Here is a 19,411-nt window from a genome sequence, read left to right as displayed (position 1 = left end):
GAGGCCTCTCCAGGGGTGCAGAGGAGGTGAGGCCTGTCCAGGGGTCTTCCCGAAGTTCCTCTTGATGGTCCAAAGTGTCCAAAACACAACCCAAGGGTCTGGAATCTCAAAAATGGGCCTTGAAAGGTTAGGATCACAATTCCCACAATGCACCTGGACAACACCCTTAAAAGTCCACTGGATTCACTCCAGGCAGGGGACTCTTGGTGGAGTTGATGCAGGTGAGCTCTTTTAACCTGTAGCTTGCAGGGAGCCCACTCTTTATTCCTCTTGAAACAAGGTACATTTAAAGGGCTGTAGTTCCAGAAAACAATAAACAAATACAATCGCCAATACTGCCACTTGTTTTTCTACTTCAGAACGAGGAAAAAGAATAAAACCAGTCCCTCTTAACCACTCTTTCAGTTTGAATTAATCTATTTATTTTTTCAATTATCAATTTTTTTTTCTCTTTTCAAAATTCAACTCATTACAAAATTAGCATACTCAAACTATACAAAATATAAAAAATTCCCCACAGAAAATGTCACCCTTTTTGGAACCTAATTAGTGTTCCTTTTTCAACAATCTTACATCAGCATTCTCTCTTTCATACTCACATATAGTGTCACATTCATACTTGGGTTTGGACTCATTACCACATTCATACATACATCTTTCTTTCATTCACTCTAAACCCACCCTGGGGTACCAACAACAAATCTTTTTCAATGCAAATATAACAAAACATTTTTACAAAAAACACAAACAAAGACTAATACATTTCAAATTTCAAAACAGGCCATCCGTGATTCAACAAAACCATACACTTCTTGAAATGATGATTTGACTTGATTGGCCTAAAAATCGTGGTCGACGTGTTTCGAATCCCTTTATTCAAGGGAATGCTCCTCAGGACCAAGTGTCTCTGAAAAACATGATTGATAGTTTCTTACTATGCTGTTTTGTGGCTTAATACTCCAATATCTATCTAGGACTGCAGCTTGAGACTTCTTACCTTTTCAACCATTCGGCAGATTCTCATGGATTTTTTCTCATGTCTTATCTATAAACACAAATTTCATTAAATACACTTGTCACAGTCTCCGTCTTAAATATGTCATTGCATACATTACTGGTCTGAAAAACCGAAGTTGCTTACGTCAAACCGTCCAGGCGCAGAGCGCCTGAATCCGGGTAGTCTTCCCAATGTTGTTGTTGTCAGTGTGCTGATTTTCTGAAAAGTGAGGATTGGTTCTATCAGTAACCAAGATGTCAAAAACGGTTGCAGTGAGAACAGTTAAGGTTGCATCTTCGTACCTGTTTAGCTCTAATGCTCTTCTGTGCGGAATTCTCTCTATGTAGAGCCGGGGTTCTGAAAATGCACCCCTGGACAGGCCTCTCCTCGTCTGCACCCCTGGACAGGCCTCACCTCCTCTGCACCCCTGGACAGGCCTCTCCTCCTCTTCCACCTGGACAGGTCTCTCTATGTAGAGCCGGGTTTCTGAAAATGAAAAAGGGACCAAATGTATTATGCTTATTTTTTGATGGTATTATTCTGCATTGGAATGGGGACGTTCTATCGTGCAATGGCGGCAATGAATTTGGCTCAGACGTGCTGAAAGAATTGTCTGTTTATAAGCTGGCATTATTTATAGAACTACAAACTCTATTGCTTTCCAGTAACCGGGCTGAGCATAAATTGGCAGAATGTACTTCTTTTGGTCTTGATATTTTGTCCTAAAACTCAAACTTTCTAATTGTCCAAAAATGTCGAGCGTGGGAATAATAAACACATACTGCTCAAGCAAATGCCTTATGTATTAGCGGAAACGCCGTGTTATGTCTACGCGGTCGGCAAAGCTATTTTTATCCGGACATAGTGAGTGTTTAAAGCTCCGCGTATTGTTTTGGGCTCTGCTTAGCGTTGCGAGGTCCTGGATGGGGGAATATATCTTTTTCTTTGTGCTACTGATACAAAACTCTTAACGAATTACAGGGGACGCCGTATTATAGGCAAGCGAACGGCAGAACTATTTACCTCCGGAGCTTGTAAATCCTTAAAGAGCGGCTATTGTTTTGCTGTCTAACCTGTTGCCATATGTTGTAGGTACTACTTGCCGTTACAGGGGCACAAATAAAATGCTTAAAGACTGCAGCCTGCGTTATCATAATTTCTAGACATTGGGGTCTACCTCTGTTGTCTCGGCTGAGTTCTGCTCGTCTTGTTTGTTACTTTTTTCGCGGGTGCGGAAGGACGTATCCTCGCGGTACTTGAACGCGAGGAATATGCATTGAATTCTGGGAATTGTAGTCAATACTTCTTTGCGAAAAGGCCATGCCATAAATACGTCTGTGATCTTAATCTCTCAGATTTGACACAATCGATCATCATGTAGCTGTCATACGATTTCCTGTATACATTGTTTGCCCATAGTTACTTCTCCCGAAGTCCAATAAAAAAAGGGGGGGAATCATTCGCACAATCATTTGCCATTAGGTATTACATAGCACTATTACTACTCTAATAGATAAGTGAAACTATCACAATCTAGTTCATGGTTGGAATCAAAATGAAGTGAACATGCGAGACAGAATCCCAGCACTTTTTTTTTACATGGAGCTTAATCGGATGAGAATCCTGTCTTATTCAAGTTAAAAAATGCTCTTAAAAGAGGAATGATAGTGTTGATCTCATAATTTCTCTGGGAACTTGGATTGTGAACTCAAGATGTCTGTCACGATTATATAAGCGCAGTTCAGCCTTTCCTGTCACTTTACTGTTGTATAACATGGGTACTCAGCAAAGGATGGTATCTTCTGTTCTTTAAAGTGTTATCCTCGCTGACCAAAAGAGAAGCAACACTATTTATCAAATTCAACACGGCAGTCGATGGACTTAATGAACGTTCAGAAATGTACCATCTTTAATCTATATCACAATTACCACACACAGTTTCTGCAAGCATAGTGAGCGAGTACCAACCATCGCGAGTTAGTGCAGATTTACACAATATAGCAAAGTCAGAGACCGGACAGAAGACGGCGCGTGTGGTTTTGTGTCTGCCTGTCTTTTAGCGTTGCATCCAGAAATGTCGTTTCTCAAAGTATTGGTTTTACTAACCATGACAATATAAATACCTAAAATATTAATAATATGCAGAATAAGACACACCCCTTTCCATGCGTGCACCAAACTGGGAAACGGGAACATGAATCAGATGGCACAGAATGGGATGTCACAGCCAATGGTCCCAGCCCAACTGGCCTCTGTGACGAGCATGCAGAATCAAAGGCAGTTAAATTGGAACATGCCTTCAGTCCCGACGGCCCCACAGCCCAATACAGAATCGAACGCCAAATTCTTAACAAATTCAGGATTTCAACAAAATTCTTCAGTGATTAACAATGATTTTCCACAACTTCCACCTACACTTGGAGTTTCTACTGGACTGAATCAGACACAATGACGCTGCCTGAGACGGGAGAAGGATTGCATGCTTGGTGCAGTCCTAGAGGTCACCCAGAGTGGCCCTTTTGTAAAAGAAGTAAATGGGAATCCGGCATCTCTTTTAATCAATAAATGTGCCTCCCGTTCCACAGTCAGACTGACGGGAGCGCCCAACCCACCCCTCTGGGAAACGTGTCCAAGTTGTAGGCATTTCTAATAAATAACTAATAAGCTGTCAGCAAATGTTCCCGTACAAATTGTGTCAATGATGAATGGCCACAAACTTAAACTGTGATTAAGATCCGGTTATAATGTTATAATGTTAGGGAATAACCTTGTGTAAATTACTGTACACCAGATGGGTTTGGTATTCACACATAATGTGAAGACTCTAAATTACATTCGGCAACTCGAGAGTTAATTTGTTTCCAGGCTTTACATAAGAGTAGTTAACTCCAGATTCAAATTGCACAGTAAATCAAGAGGCTTGGGATTTTACAGGAAAGAAATGTGAATTGATTGAAAGTGCAGAGCCAGCTTAAATCACGGTGAAACCGAATGCAGTGTGTCCACACTGTTGGACTTGGCCCATTTTCCCCCCAAACAATTCACTTTTCACCCCCCTGTTTAGGATGTCTCCCCCATGGTAAAGAACACTGTATAGGCCATGTGTGGTTTGAGATACCCTGTTTAATGTGAAAATGACACGCAATGGTGTGTGCACTTATTAACCTCCCCCCATTGTGTAAATGTACCCTGGTAACATGCCGTATTTAAAATGGATGCCATGGCTATGTGTTGTGCCACCTGACTGCAGTGGGTTAGCGGTCTAGTTGTTTGGTACCCAGCCACGCTTGCTTTTGGAGGGAAAGCCTGGCACCCAGGGTGCTCTACTCCTCCCCCTGAGCCAGTTAGAACAAGTTCCCCTGAGAATCCCAGAAGCTTTTGGCATTGACTGGTAGGTGGAGTGAGGGGCATATAAATAAGGGGGCTGTGCCACCGTGTCCTGAGACAGAGCTGGGAGAGGAACGTGAGGGGACCTGCTGCCAGGGGATACCACCACTTGGGCCTGAGTGCTGGTCCCTGCACCCATCTAGAACCCCTCTACTGTCCCCAGGGCTAGTGGAAGCCCCACTTCAGGAGTTCAGGCTGCTGTGTAGGAGGAGGGCCACGCTACAGTGGAGGATGGTGAAAGCCTACCGCCCTGTTTTGATGAGTCCCCACTAACTGCTGACCTGGCCCAGTAGTGCCTGCTGCTCTGTCCCCTGGCCCCTGGAGAAGTAAGGAGTGTGCCTGCAAAGCGCTACCTTGGTCCAGGACTTTTGTAGCCTGCTGTGCCCTTGCATCATGACCATCAAAGCGCTGTATGTATAGCCTGCACTGTGCTATTTACAAGCGCTACAGCGCTGAATTCTGCCACTACGGTACCTAGAAGAAGCGGGTGCCTACCTCGCGATAGCGCCGCCTCGGGAACTGCCAGGAATCACCGCCGCAGACCGGGAGCAAGGAGGAGGCGAGGCCGCACTTCGGCATGATTATAAACTAAGCGGGTGCCTACCCCGCGTAAAGACGCGCTGACTCAGAACTCACTGCCGCTGGCCGTGTCTCTGCGGCCCCCGGAGCCAGGAGAGGGCCACTGCGGCATCAAGGAGAGTCCGCTGGGAAGGGTTCAAGCTTCGCCGCTGCCCCGGGCGCCAGAGAAGAGGAGCATGTGAACGACGGACCTGCCTTGGTATTAGAAAGGCCCGAACCGGCCCTGTAAAGCTAGAGGGGCCACATCCATGTGACGGGCACCGGCTGCGTTATCGGCCACGCCCCCCCTGCCGCTGTGCAGCCATTGGTGGAGGCTGCAACGCCCCTGTGAGCCGTGCTGCAAATGGCAGCTGCGGACGCGCCTCCGCCCCGCTGTACTCTGATTGGTCCCTGGGCCGGGAAGGACATCAAGGGGCCCGGGACGGTCAACGACCATCAGAGAGGGGGTTCCCAGGAGCGGGAGAGCCCCCCCGACACTGCCCAGATCAGGCCTGCAGAGTGAAGGCCTCACGGAGGCCCCCAGCAAAGGTAACCCCCTCGGGGGTGGGCGAGAGGCTACTGGGACAGCAGGGGCTGCCGAGGAGCCTCGGAGAATCAGAGAGGCAGCCCCACGACCGCCCCTCCTCTCCAGGTAACTGCAGTTGGGCCTGGTATGCCCTAGTTCGCCCTGTGGTGGCCTGGTGGGCCTCGAAGGCCTAGAGTGGTGGTGGGGCTAATTAGGGGCCTTAGGAACCAGGCTCCCGAACCACCCTGGTTGTCACTGACATTGTTCAGGGTCATCAACACTGCTACCTTTAGAGAACCGGTGCCTGTAGTGACCTAAATGTATGCTCCTGTGCCTCAGCTGAATTGTCGCAAAGTTCCCCTGGTGCAAGGAATGATTATGTCGGAGGTGGTCCAGGGAAGTGTTGTTTTATAGATACTGCTGAGGCCCCATGTTGGTATTGAGGCCCTGTTGGGTTGTTTTGAGGAACCCTGTTCACCAGCAAGGGCTTGTCATGCCTGATGGCCATGGCTAATGGGTTTGTGCAGCTAGGCTGTGGGTGCTAAAGAGAGATCTGTGTTCTGCCTATTCCAATGTGACTAATATTTCCCGGCCCTATGGTGAATGTCCTGTCAACAGGTTTGATTGCAGATGTCCCTGCCTAGGGTTCCCATGTTACTGTTTATGCATAATGTGCTTTCACGCCTAATGTTTTATTTCCTGCTATCACGCCTAGTGTTTCTTTCCCTCACATTGATATCGCTGATATTTAATGTCATGTGATAGCGCCTTGTCTTTATTTCAGCCCTGGAAACTAACAGACTAACCTTTTTCTTGCTTTTCACATTTTCCCTGTAAATAATCCCCCTGGTATACTTTGCCCTGGCGCCCGTTTGCGCCCCATCGTGATTACTGTGTCTTACTTTTGCAGGTCGGAGACAATACATGAGTTATTCTTTTACATCCCAGCCGGTGTGGTGTTTCTTTTGTGGTGTGCCTAGGGTGTCGTCTGTGCGTACTGCGTGGATGCTTCACACATGTCCTCAGGAGTTTGGCCTGCCAGCTCTGCTCCATGCTACCCTCGTAGAATTGGCAACCCCATTTCTAACACACACTCCTCAGTACAACCATACACGTGAAGCAGAGGAAGGCATATACCTGTCATTGATAACATTTTAAGCAAGGCATTCTAAAAGAAGAGATATGGAGCCCATGTAACTCTACTATCACGGGAATTAAATAAACAGGTAGAAAAAGGAGGACAGTAAAGGACCTGAGAAGAATTCATACTATTGTTGTCCCATGTTGCTGTATTGGTTGGTAGAACATGCAAGATCCAATGCCAATCTCCTGCTTTAAGGTGAAGAGTCATAATTAATTATTCATTCTGTAGGTGTGTTTTATAAAATTACATTTAGTTGTGCTATGTTTTCATGAACATTCACTGGTTGTTGTCATTTTTACCTCATCATGAACCATGTCAATAATGTCTTCTCTCTGTCTAAAAACTTATCAAATGTACTGTTTTGGGATATTTGCTGCAATTGTTTTATTTTACCATTTTCCAAAATGCAGACTACATGTCACTCGTCTTACTGATTTTGTACGTAAGAACTTTTCCTTGATTTTGAACTAAGCAGATTCTATGTCAGTTTGCTATTTGATATTATAGAAAAATGTTTTCTTATTTCTCAGCACACATTTGTTGTGGTGGTCTGTCTATCGACTTTACAGCTGGAGTTATATCTGAGTCTGGCTTTTGATATCATTTAGAGGTTAACTGTATGTGATCCTTATGCGAATATTATGATGATTATTTCTCTGACTAAGTAACCATTATTTTAAATCTTTAATATGGTCTTACTGCTTGCTGTAACTCCAAAGCTAAATGCAAGTGCCTTTACCAAGGGAACGGTCCTTTAAAGGCAGTATTGCCTGCTACGGCTGACTATAAGTTCATTAAATGGCGGGATGCCCTCACAAATACGCTCAACATAAAGGCTATAAAGAACATCCCGTATGGCACTAAAATAACGACCTCGCCTACAATTAGAGATGGAGCAGAACTATATATTACCATATACAAAACAGGGATAGTGCTGATTCAAGCAGCTAACAGCGAACTGGATAAATTCGACAAGTTGTTCCCTTCCATAAAAGAGCGGCTTGAAAGACCAAGACACCAACCACATCTGAGCACTCATGAAGTCGGCCCCGGAAACACCATCTCTACCTCCAGAGACACCTATCAGAATGGAGACCACCAGGCACAAGGTCTGGCGATTAACACGAGGTACAGAAACGAAACAGACCTGACAGTACCGAATGAGGAGGCTGAAGAGACAAGAAGGTCGACTAGTCTCGAGAACAACGAACAAGACCTACTCCCTAGGGAGGAGCCGACGCTAATCTCTAATGATGGGACTGTCCAAAACTCTAAGGATTACCTAGGAGGACCAAACCTTCCACAATACGTGACACTACCAGATATCACACGTGAAAACGTCGATTCCAATACTAGAGACACCAATCGATCAGACGGCCAGAACAACCAAACCGTCAACACTGAAGACTTAACAGTAAATACGTTGGTAACACCAGAGGCTGAGAGAGAAAGGATAGCGATGGCCACCAACCTTGGAAACAAAGTGAAGAATCTGGTCCTAAGGAAAGAGCCGGTGCCGCTAATGCCCAACTCCACTGCGCTGGAAGACTGTACCCTAGCTCCAAGCGAATCCCCCTATGAGGCTAATGAAACGAGCAGAGTAGATGACATCGACCTACCCTCTCCTCCCTCGAATACGAGACTGGAATTCTACAGATCCTTATCCACAAAAACACCCCTTTCCAAGAAAAGGTTTATGGGATTGAGACTAGATCAGCTGCAGAGAAGAGCAAACTTCAATGCTCATCCAGCCAGGTTTACCTCACACAAGTACTCATCCCGAACACAGAAGGAAATCAAGGAGCTCCAAAAACTCGTAGGTAACCTGGCGCAAAACTCGATGAAAGTCTCGCAGACAATTCGAAAAATATGGGAGATGACGATAAGCACGCACACCAAAGTCTCACATATCCAGAATCTGGTACTTAGACACAACAGACCCAACAGGACAAAGCCCTTGTCGAATGAAGAAACTCGGGCCTTACTCAGGTCCTATGAACAACCTGACTGTAGTAAGGTGGAGAATATCAAAACAGTAACGATTGACTCTAATAGAACGACCAGAAAGAATGACAGGAAAGCAATTCACCAAAACCTACAACATATTCAGCTTATTGCATCCGAATCAGGGAACAGAAAACTTGTTAAATCACAGAAACCCCTGAACTGCCTTCTACTTAATTGTCGTTCGGCAACGAAACACGCAGCAGACATAGCTGCCCTCATCATCAATAAGGAAATTGACCTGGCTATCCTCACAGAGACATGGCTCAATGAATCATCATCTCCTACCATGGATCTATTAGTACCGCCACAATATAACATCATCAGGCTAGACAGACCTAGGAATGTGGGAGGAGGCATTGCTTGCATTCATCGGTCGGAGATCGAGGTCTGCCATTTCCAATCTGACCCCTTAGAATCCTGTGAATACCTTGGTATTAATGTGAGAACACCAAAGAATCAAAGCTGCAAACTGCATGCATTCTACCATCCACCAGGAGAGAACGCAAAGTTCACAGAACAATTGATGGAGATCATAACGACCAACTCTAACTCGGACGCCAATAATATATTCCTAGGCGACTTTAACCTCCATTGGAATGACGACAGTGATAAACTGGTAAACTCGCTTAAAGACTTCCTCAGTGAGCTAAAACTTGTACAAACTTGCAACCAACCCACTCACTCACAAGGAGCGACATTAGACTGGATTATCTCAAGAAAGGATGAGACATCCATCCTAGCCATTGACCCATGTGACTGGTCCGACCATCACATCATAACATTCACGATCCCTACAATGACAAAGGGCAGGACCGTGCAACCACGCAAGCTCAAGAAACTGATCCGAGACACAAAGGAGGCTAACACTGAAATACTGGTTAAAAGGTGTGAGAGAGACCTGAAGCCACCCATCAATAAGCAAAATGTCAATGAGCTGACGGATCACTACATAACCTCAATCGGTAATATCGTCGAGGACACCATGCCCCAAAAAATGAAAAAGGTATCAGAGAAACCCAAAAATCCTTGGTTTAATGAATCATTGAATGAGGATCGGCGCAAACTGAGAATGGCCGAAAGGAGATGGAGACAACATCCCTCCTCCCCTGAGCTGAAAGCACTCAGAAAAACAAGAAAAGAATACAACAAAAAAATAATCAACTCAAAAAAAGAATTTATCAGAGAAGAGTTGGACAGTGCCAAGAACAGACCACGAAAACTCTTTGAGATTTTAAAACAACAGTCAAATAAACTTGCCAAAACGGTTTTAGAGAATACTAAAACTCCCATAAGCTGCGAGGAATTCTCCTCATTCTTCACGAAAAAATCCAAATTGCTTGAAGATGACCTCACAATTGCAGCAACTAACCTTAAGGCACTGCCTCCATCCATTTACGAGTCCAATTTCTTACCAGAGAGCCTCCAAACTAAAAATAAAGCAAAATGGGTCACATTTGAACTGTATGACCAGGAAAAGATAGCCAGAACGCTGGCAGAACTTAGACCGAACAACCACTTTCAAGACCCATTACCAGGAAAGTGTGTAAGAGACATCAGCCACACTCTAGTTCCGATCTGGACCGAGATAATAAACGCCTCACTTGGACAAGGAACCCTCCCTGACTGTCTAAAAACTGGGCAGGTGATGCCCATCCTCAAAAAACCGACAGCTGTTGCTACAGATCCAAACAACTATCGACCAGTGACCAACATCCCGCTACTGGCTAAACTCATTGAGAAATGTGTGCAGGGCCAACTAAGTCAACACATCGCTAAATTCTCGCTACTGGACGATTGCCAATCAGGTTTCAGAACAGGGCACAGTACCGAAACTGCGATCTTACACATTGTTGATGACGCCCTTCAAGCACTAGACCGAAATCAATCTTGCCTACTGATCCTCCTTGACCTATCATCAGCATTTGATACGGTAAAGCACGAAGTGCTTTTGACCAGACTACAAGACAGGATGGGTTTGTCTGGAAACGTGCTGAAATGGTTCAATTCTTTCCTACAGAACAGGACTCAGCGATTCCTGGTTAACCAAGCAATCTCTTCCCCGAGCCCCAACACAATAGGGGTCCCACAAGGCTCTTCGCTGTCCCCAGATCTATTCAACTTATATGTAGAACCTCTCACGGAGATCCTTCAAAAATCACAGGTATCTTATCATATGTATGCGGACGACACGCAATTATACATAAAGATCGCCTCCCTTGAGGACATTGACCTAATGAATAAGACACTGAAGAGTACTTTGCGATGGTTAACAATGAACCACCTGAAACTAAACGCCCAGAAAACTGAATTCCTGCTAATCTCAACGACTAGAAACCAATCTGATGTTAAAGAGTGGACTAAATTGGTGACAGCACTAAACTGCACCCCGACCCTAGTTGACTCAGCCAAATCACTAGGAATTACACTAGACAAGAACCTCGACATGAAAAACCATATTAACTCAATGGCCAAGAGCGCCCGTTTCCACCTGAACTATTTAAGAAAATTGAAACCCTTTATCACTGAGGCAGATCTAAAACTGGCTATCCAATCACTAGTCATCTCGAGGATCGAATACGGCTGCACCACATTAGCGGGCCTACCAAAAACTTCCACAGCACCTCTGAAAGCCTGCCTCAACGCAGCGGCGAGACTCATTACGGGAACGAAGAAATTCGATCACATATCTCCTCACCTGAAAGCACTAAACTGGCTACCATACGAGGCCAGAATTCAAATGAAGATGGCCTGTATTACGCACAAAGCGGTTCACTACAACACACCTAGATACTTAGCTAAGAAACTGAAGATCTCAGGAGGTAACAGAACAACTAGAAGCGCAAAAGACTTGCTATTACGTCCAGCCTTTTTCCACAAGAAAAAGACCTACAACCGAGCATTCTCTGGAGCTGCCCCCAGAATATGGAACTCACTCCCTCCAAACATCAGGAAGATTCAAAATACAGTAACATTCAAACGAGAACTGAAGAGCCACTTGATGAGTAAATACCCTACTTAGAGAAACCCAAGGATCACTGGGATGATCAAGTACGCTAACTGAGGGCCCCCCTCTCCATGAAAATGGGAAAATCACTATCGAACAATGATCTGATGCCGTGCCCAAGCCAAGGCTTGACACATCACTACTACCTCTTATATGTGTGAACTTTTTAACTATATTTCACAGTCACACTTTATAACTTCTACCTCACTGGATTTATTTATCCCTATATGTGGTACCGTAACTATATGTCACAGTCATTATATATAACTTCTACCTCACTTGATTTATCTATACTTATTATCCTTGATATGCACTCGATCGCCTTCTAACCCTACCTCAACGAGCATGGTTTGTTACCAGGACACTAGCCAAGCCTTGCTCGCCACATAATGCTAATTGTGCAGCCATTATGAATATATTTATATTTAATCTCGTCCATTCAGTATATTGCCTTCTACCTCACTACCCTCTTGTTGTTTTTATTGTTTTTATTATCTTTATATGTAATTCCTCCCTTGTTAAGCGCTCTGATACCCACGGGTCTTGTCCGCGCTATACAAAACACTATAAATAAATAAATAAATAAATACACTGTTTGCCCCATGAGGGCAGAATGTGTTAATTAATAAAACAAAGGTGTCCCAGAGACCGAGGGGGTTGAAACACCTCTTTGTTTCACAGTTGTTGCTGTGAATGTTAAACAGTTAACAGTCGCATGCAGGCCCACAGGGGTTAATTGTTGAACAGTCACAGCAATAGCTGTGAAAGGAGGCTGAAGTCAGACCCTGGCTCTCCCTGGGCTCGGCTAAACTGCTTTTCATCATTCAGTTGAGCCGGGGAGATGCAGGAGATGAGCAGAACTCCCCTCTTCCTTCTTAGATACCAGTGACACTGTGATCTACGGCAGGAGGAAGGGGGAGGCTCCTGTGTGCCATGCTGCAGGCTTCATCTTCTGCCTTCTCCTGCCCAATCCATATATTTCCGAGAGGCAGAGGCTGTGTATTAGGACATTGTAATGTTGAGAGCAGCGGGCCTATATCAGGTTGTATAGGCTGCTGCTGCTCCGTTGTCTCCCATGGAGGTCTAAACATTTCAATGTTCCAGCTTTGTCTCGTGAAGGGTTTATTTACACCGACCCTCTGCATCATCCCTTCAGATAAATTATAGATAAAAAGAACCAACACAATGATCCTTTGTTGCTTCCATTGCTCAGCATTCTAACTCTGCATCAGCTTGAACTTGAATTGCTGTTGCTCCGAGAGCATAGTTTGGACAGAATTATGTACAAGGACATTAACATACCTTTGCAAACCAGATTGTTTTGATTTGCAAGTTTCATGATCTGTAAATTGAAAGATGGGGGTTATGAAGACATGGACTGGGTTGTTAGGGTTTGTTCTCTGAGACTGTGGGTGCACTCTATATTCACAGAGACCTTTTCCAGCAAAGGATCATGGCTCTTGAACCAAAAGAAATATGTATTCATAACCAGAGTTGCTTCACAATGGCATCCAGAGGACAAGAGATTCTTTTGTTTTGTAAGTTCAGGATGGTTATTGGTAAAATGTGATGAAGTGTGATAGTCGTCTGATGCAAAACCATTTCTTTACTTCCTTTCAAGATATTCTGGGATGACCAGGCAGTGCAGCGTGGCTCCCACCCTCGGAAGAACAAAATATAATATAACTGTCAGGTAAGGATTCCTATAAGTCTAAGTTTCCTTTTCCCCTGTTTCTTCTTTCTCTATTCCCTTTCTTGATCTCTGGTTTATTTTTTTGTCTCTTCAGCTTCAACATTTGACTCCCTCGGCACACTACTCTTGTTGTTATCAAACTTCTGATAATCACCGCTTGGATCCACATTCCCCCTGGTACATGTTGGGAGTGTAGTGGAGGTCCAATTCTTTTTAGGTCAGTTTTGCCACAGCAGTTCCTTAACAATTGGCACATTTGTCTCCTCTTCCAGACCACATGAGACCATCTTCCCTCTGTCTGTCTTTCGGCGTCTTTTCTCTCTGGATCTGACTTCCGTCTCTTTGCGTCCTCCCATCCTGCCCTTTTTTGTCCTGTCTACTACAAGCAAAAGACACAGTACATGTGTGTGGACACACATGCACACATGGCTTGCTTTAGGGTGGTGCGACCGGTGGAACTGCACCTGGTGCTGACCTTGGGGGCACTGTATTTAAAAGTAACTTATGGGTTCACGAGCATCTGCAGAAGAGTAGGGGTGGGCGGAATTTGAGTAGTTGCGATACGCGAAGCTTCGCGAAACGGTAAAAAATCTCCGCGAGCACACAAAAGTTCAGCAAACACGCGGAATTGCTTGTTCCGCCTGTTCGCGTTGATTTTTTCCTGTTCGCGAATGCTGTTTGCGTGCTCGGGGAGAAATATCTCGCAAACACGCATTTTGAAAGCGCGAACAAGCAGAAAATTCCGCGAAACCAAGGATTGCAGAATTTTTGGCAATTCCCTGTTCTCCGCAGAACGCAAAATTACCCAAATTCCGCAAATTCCACAAGCAGAACGGAATTTATCACCCAGGCCTACTGCAGAGTTTCCTGTGCTGGACCCCTGTGGTGAGAGTGGAAGATAGCCTTTTTTCTCCTTCCTCTGTTTTGTGTTTTTCTTTTCTTGATCCTTTTTGGCTTCCTTTACTGTTGTGCTGTTCAATAAATTGTCCCCTCCTAGATCACTGGAAAAAGGAATAGATTAACAGTCTAGGTGGGCAGGGGAGTAAATAACATCTAGTAATTAATCACAAGAATTACAAGTATCTCACTATGACGCCAGGCGTTGCCACTGAAATTGCAATTTGATAGTGGTGGCTGCTTCTGAGAATCTGTGTTTCTTTCTTAAATATTTACTTCTTTTACTCTCACTTCCTTGATTTCCAGTGATCCCAAGCTCCCGATTTACACTGTTTCAACACTATCAGAAATGCAACTCAAACTGATTTCCTTTCTTGTTTTTGTTAATGCTTTCTTTGTGCAAAGTATAAAGTCACAATTATTTTGACTTTGTGTTCATTTACAATTTTTGACTCCATTTCTGCAGGTGACAGAAGCATGAACAGAAAAAAGAAGGTTTAAATTTAGTGAAACACAACAAAAAGGATTATTTCAAGGAAAGTTAAAACATTCTCGAGCTCTAGAGAAGAAACACATTCTATGTGCCAGGAATGCTGAGGATGTTGGAGCGGAAAAAACTGGTGTATGTGAAAGTTGTCAAATCCTAAAGGAAAATGATCATAAATGTTTACCAAGTGTCAGTAACTGAGATTGAGGAGAACATTGGCCACAATTGATTCCCACGCAGTGCACTTGAGAAAACTCAGTGTTGTAAATTCTGTTTGATGGTTTATGAGAAAAGCTTTGGAGACCCAACCCCTCCCCAACAGATCAGCATCCGTGGACGTGTTGTGATGCGACAGAACCGTCAAAAAGACTAATATCCCTGGTTTACAAGTGCAAGCTTTTGACTGTGTCTCCTGTGATTCAGAGGAGTGAAAAGACTGTTTAAAAGAAACAAATTGTAAATACTCTTTCTCAGATGTCGTTTCGGCTAAGATGCTGGATTATCATTTCCAATATAGGAAGTTTTTCCCCCACCAACTCTGTCTCTTGGGTTGATCCGAGTAGTTTCAAAGTGTTCTGTAACTTACAAAGTCGATCATGTGCCTGTCTTAGCAACTGAACAAAAAACCATATACTGGCTCAGAAAGTATAAAAGGGGCCAGTGTTACGCTATTGATAATTCATAAACCACCCTGGCATGCCCTAATCATCTGTCCATTACTTGTATGAACAAACATACCTACCAGGCAAACACTAAAGCCCAAAGACCTAATCAGTGCTTTTAGAACTCCTAAATCAAATGTGATAAACTAGAATCACTAAATGAGACTAATTAAACTTGAGAGAATTCACCCGGGCATAACTTGGAGAAAATGAATCCATGAGGGCATCTTAATAAATACAAGGGGCTCATTGGTGAAAGTTAATAAGAAAAGTTAGGTAGGTGCCTTTAAAGTTAGGAAAATTATCTCCAGGTAAAAATTATAATTAGTTAAATACATATGTTAAGAAGAGCATCTGAATTGTATTTTAGAAGGTCATGCTGAGTTGTGACAAACAAGTACATGATCATAAATCAAATTCAGTCTTAAGATGACAGGTATCCAGGAAGAAACCCAACTTGGAGAAACAAACAACCCTAATAGGATCAATGACTGTGAGAACAGCTTTAGTTATCAATCCCACCTCACTAAACATGAGAAAAGTAGCTCTGGACGAAAACCCTATCAGTGTCATGAATGCCAGAAAGGCTTCAGTCGCAAATCCAGCCTTATGGTACATGAAAGAACCCCCACTGGGCTTAAACTGTATCAGTGCTCGGAAGGCTGTAAAAGCTTCAGCACCAAATCCAAGCTCACTTTACATGAAAGAACTCACACTGGGCAAAAACCGTATCAGTGCTCGGAAGGCTGTAAAAGCTTCAGCACCAAATCCAAGCTCACTTTACATGAAAGAACTCACACTGGACAAAAACCGTATCAGTGCTCCACGTGCCAAAAAAGCTTCAGTTTTAGTGACAGTTTGATTCAACATCAGCGAACTCACACTGGACAAAAACCTTATCAGTGCTCTGAATGCTCAAAAAGCTTCAATCGCAAAGCCACTCTGACTAAACATGAAAGAGCCCACACTGGACAAAAACCGTATCAGTGCTCTGAATGCTCGAAAAGCTTCAGTCAGAAATTCAGCCTTACTGAACATGAGCGAACTCACACTGGGCAAAAACCGTATCAGTGCTCTGAATGCTCAAAAAGCTTCAGTCAGAAATCCAACCTTACTGCACACGAGAGAACCCACACTGGGCAAAAACCGTATCAGTGCTCTGAATGCTCAAAAAGCTTCAGTCAGAAATCCAGCCTTACAGCACATGAGAGAACTCACACTGGACAAAAACCGTATCAGTGCTCTGAATGCTGGAAAAGCTTCAGTCGGAAAACCAGCCTTACAACACATGAGAGAACTCACACTGGACAAAAACCGTATCAGTGCTCTGAATGCTGGAAAAGCTTCAGTCGGAAATCCAACCTTACAAAACACGAGAGAACTCACACTGGGCAAAAACCGTATCGGTGCTCTGAATGCTGTAAAAGCTTCAGTGGCAAATTCAGTCTCACTTTACATGAAAGAACTCACACTGGACAAAAACCGTATCAGTGCTCTGAATGCTGGAAAAGCTTCAGTATCAAATCCAACCTTGCTGTACACGAGAGAACCCACACTGGGTATAAACCGTATCAGTGCTCTGAATGCCAAAACAGTTTCTATTACAAATCCAGTTTAACTGTACATCAGAGAATCCATACTGGCCTCAAACCATACCAGTGCTCTGAATGCTGTAAAAGCTTCAGTCAGAAATCCAGCCTTACTGCACACGAGAGAACCCACACTGGGCAGAAACCCTATCAGTGTTCTGAAACCCAGAAAAGCTTCAGTCGTAAAATAACTTTCACTCACCATGAGGGAACTCACACTGGGAAAAAACCTGATTAGCTCTCTGAATGCTGAAAAAGTCGGAAATCTGGTCTCACTCAACCTGCGAGAACTTACCTGGAAAAAAACCTTGTCATAGCTCTAAATGCCTGGGAAGGGTCTGCTGGAGATTCAGTTTCATTCAACGTGAGAGAACCCACAGCGAGAAAGAAAATGATCCGTGCTCTCAATGTGAAAAAAACTTCAGTTGTAAATGTAACCTTTCTACGTAAGAGAGACAATGTGGGAGAATAAAAGGTGCTCACTGTCAACCCTGAGGAGGAGCTTTCAGCATCGCAAAACCTTTACTTGAAGCAACCACAGAGACTCCACTCCATTGATTGTTCTACAAACTCTACTGAGAACAGCACACAGCGAGGGATGGAAATGCTTGAATTAAACTCATTCCTTTGTAACTATTTGTGGCCTCATTCCATTCAGTGTGTTTTCCTCCCTGAGTGTTTAAAATGGCTCTGACCCTCAAAGGCTGTTCGACCCTGAACTTTGAGGCTACACTGCTAGATTCAGGAATCCACGTAACCTCGAACTGTTTCCAGCCTTAATGAGCTGCACCAGGGGGCTGCAGCAGGAGTCCCTGTGTCATAGGTCTCTATGGGACCAACATCTGATCTGTGCCACTTAGGGCTGATCACTGAGATAAACTAAAGACGATGGAAGGACTGCTGGTTAATCTCAGCAACACCCCACCACATCATTCTCTGGTATTTGTGCAACTACAGACGAGGCCAGCCATATGCAAACCGTTCTTGGCTCCACTGTAAATAGTCCCAATGACTTCTGTTCCGAGGGGACATGGCCTTGCATTACAAAGATCCACTTGAGTGACCTCTCTCTAGGTCCTTTTTGCTACAAATGGAACCTGCTTCCCATCTGCTGAGGACAGTTTCACCAGCTTTACAATCTCATCACCCAAGAGAGTCTCACAGATAATCAGGCCTATTCATAAACTACAATAGGACGACTAAAGTACAACAAAATGCGATTCACAAAGTATGTGCTGTCGGTCTGCCTCTCCTATCTTTTTCTTTGTGGAGTTGCCTGCCTCGACTGCAGAGTTTCCGCACATGTTTATATAGTTTTTGTAGTAAATGCGAGAGGGACAGAGTGGGAGTGGGTGTAAAATGGGAAATATTTATGAATAAAGGGGAGGGGCTAAGGGAGGAGGAAGGAGGGGTGTAGGGATGGACAAGCACTCACCCACAAAGGAGTAAACCCATTGCTATTTACAAACCACACCTCTAAAGTCACAACAGCCATGATGTACCTAAAACAGTTGTAAATGTACCCGAGCTTAGAGACCAACATCACACATGGTGATCCACTGGAACTGCAACACACTCCCATTAATAATAATGGAGGTACGGACATATATTAAAACGGCATTAAATTAAATATTTTAAAATAATTAAAAATCTAAACAAATGTCATTCAAGGCAAAAAATATCTAAAAAGAAAAACGTTTAATTATTTTACAATGTTTTAATAACATTTGTTGAACACTAATATAACATTTATTTTTAGTTAAGTATAATTACATATGTTATATTTAATGCCCAAAAGCAAATTTCAGGTTATTTCAGGCAATCAGGTGACACCACGTTGCAGAGATTTTCATATTTTCAATCCAAATAACAGACTAACATGTCCACCACTCAAATTAATTTCAATTTTCACTATACTAATTCACCACTAATCCTTTAATGGGTTCCGTAGTAGTGTGTTACTCTCCGAAAAAGCGCTTTGATGCCTCGTGAGGGGTAATAAGCACTATATACATGCAATTACAATACAATACATTTAAAAATTATTAATACATATTATAAATGTTAATTTAGGTGGGACATCTTTAATTAAACCTTAATACAAATATATCTTCTATATATTCTACTTGGGTGGAGTGTTCCCTGTGTAAAAAATATAAAGAATATTTAAATTGTTTATTACACTACAAATGTAAATGTTATAAACTTTAAATATAGAACAAATTAAAAAATGCTACAATAATAACTCACAGTTTACTTGGAGATTTAATTGATTTTAAATGTAAAAAAAAGTTTTCTTACAGATCTGTTCCAAAAATCCCAACAAGCTACAATCATCTGATTTTCTTATTATGTAATCCGAATTACTGATTTGCCTTATTCACCTCTATTTGGCGGGGTACATCCTTTAAAAATCATGTATAGAATAAATTGAAAGTATTTTTTAATAGTTGCAATCAC

General features: G+C 43.3%; 1 protein-coding gene across 1 annotated transcript in view; it reads left to right on the top strand.

The window, feature by feature from the left end:
- The window catches only part of LOC144826177 (uncharacterized), a 181,637-nt gene extending 162,441 nt beyond the window's left edge, over window positions 1-19,196 (top strand). Inside the window, exons 5-6 of the mRNA XM_078684570.1 lie at window positions 7,332-8,533; window positions 15,780-19,196. Of these exons, the coding sequence (XP_078540696.1) occupies window positions 7,332-8,533; window positions 15,780-17,189 (2,612 nt within the window). The 3' untranslated portion in view covers window positions 17,190-19,196. The remainder of the gene's footprint in view (window positions 1-7,331; window positions 8,534-15,779) is intronic.
- The last annotated feature ends 215 nt before the right edge of the window (window positions 19,197-19,411 follow it).

This window comes from Lissotriton helveticus, chromosome 3_2, assembly GCF_964261635.1.
Source record: "Lissotriton helveticus chromosome 3_2, aLisHel1.1, whole genome shotgun sequence".
NCBI lineage: Eukaryota > Metazoa > Chordata > Amphibia > Caudata > Salamandridae > Lissotriton > Lissotriton helveticus.
The sequence above is the reverse complement of the archived record's forward strand: the minus strand, read 5'-3'. Positions and strand labels throughout refer to the sequence as shown.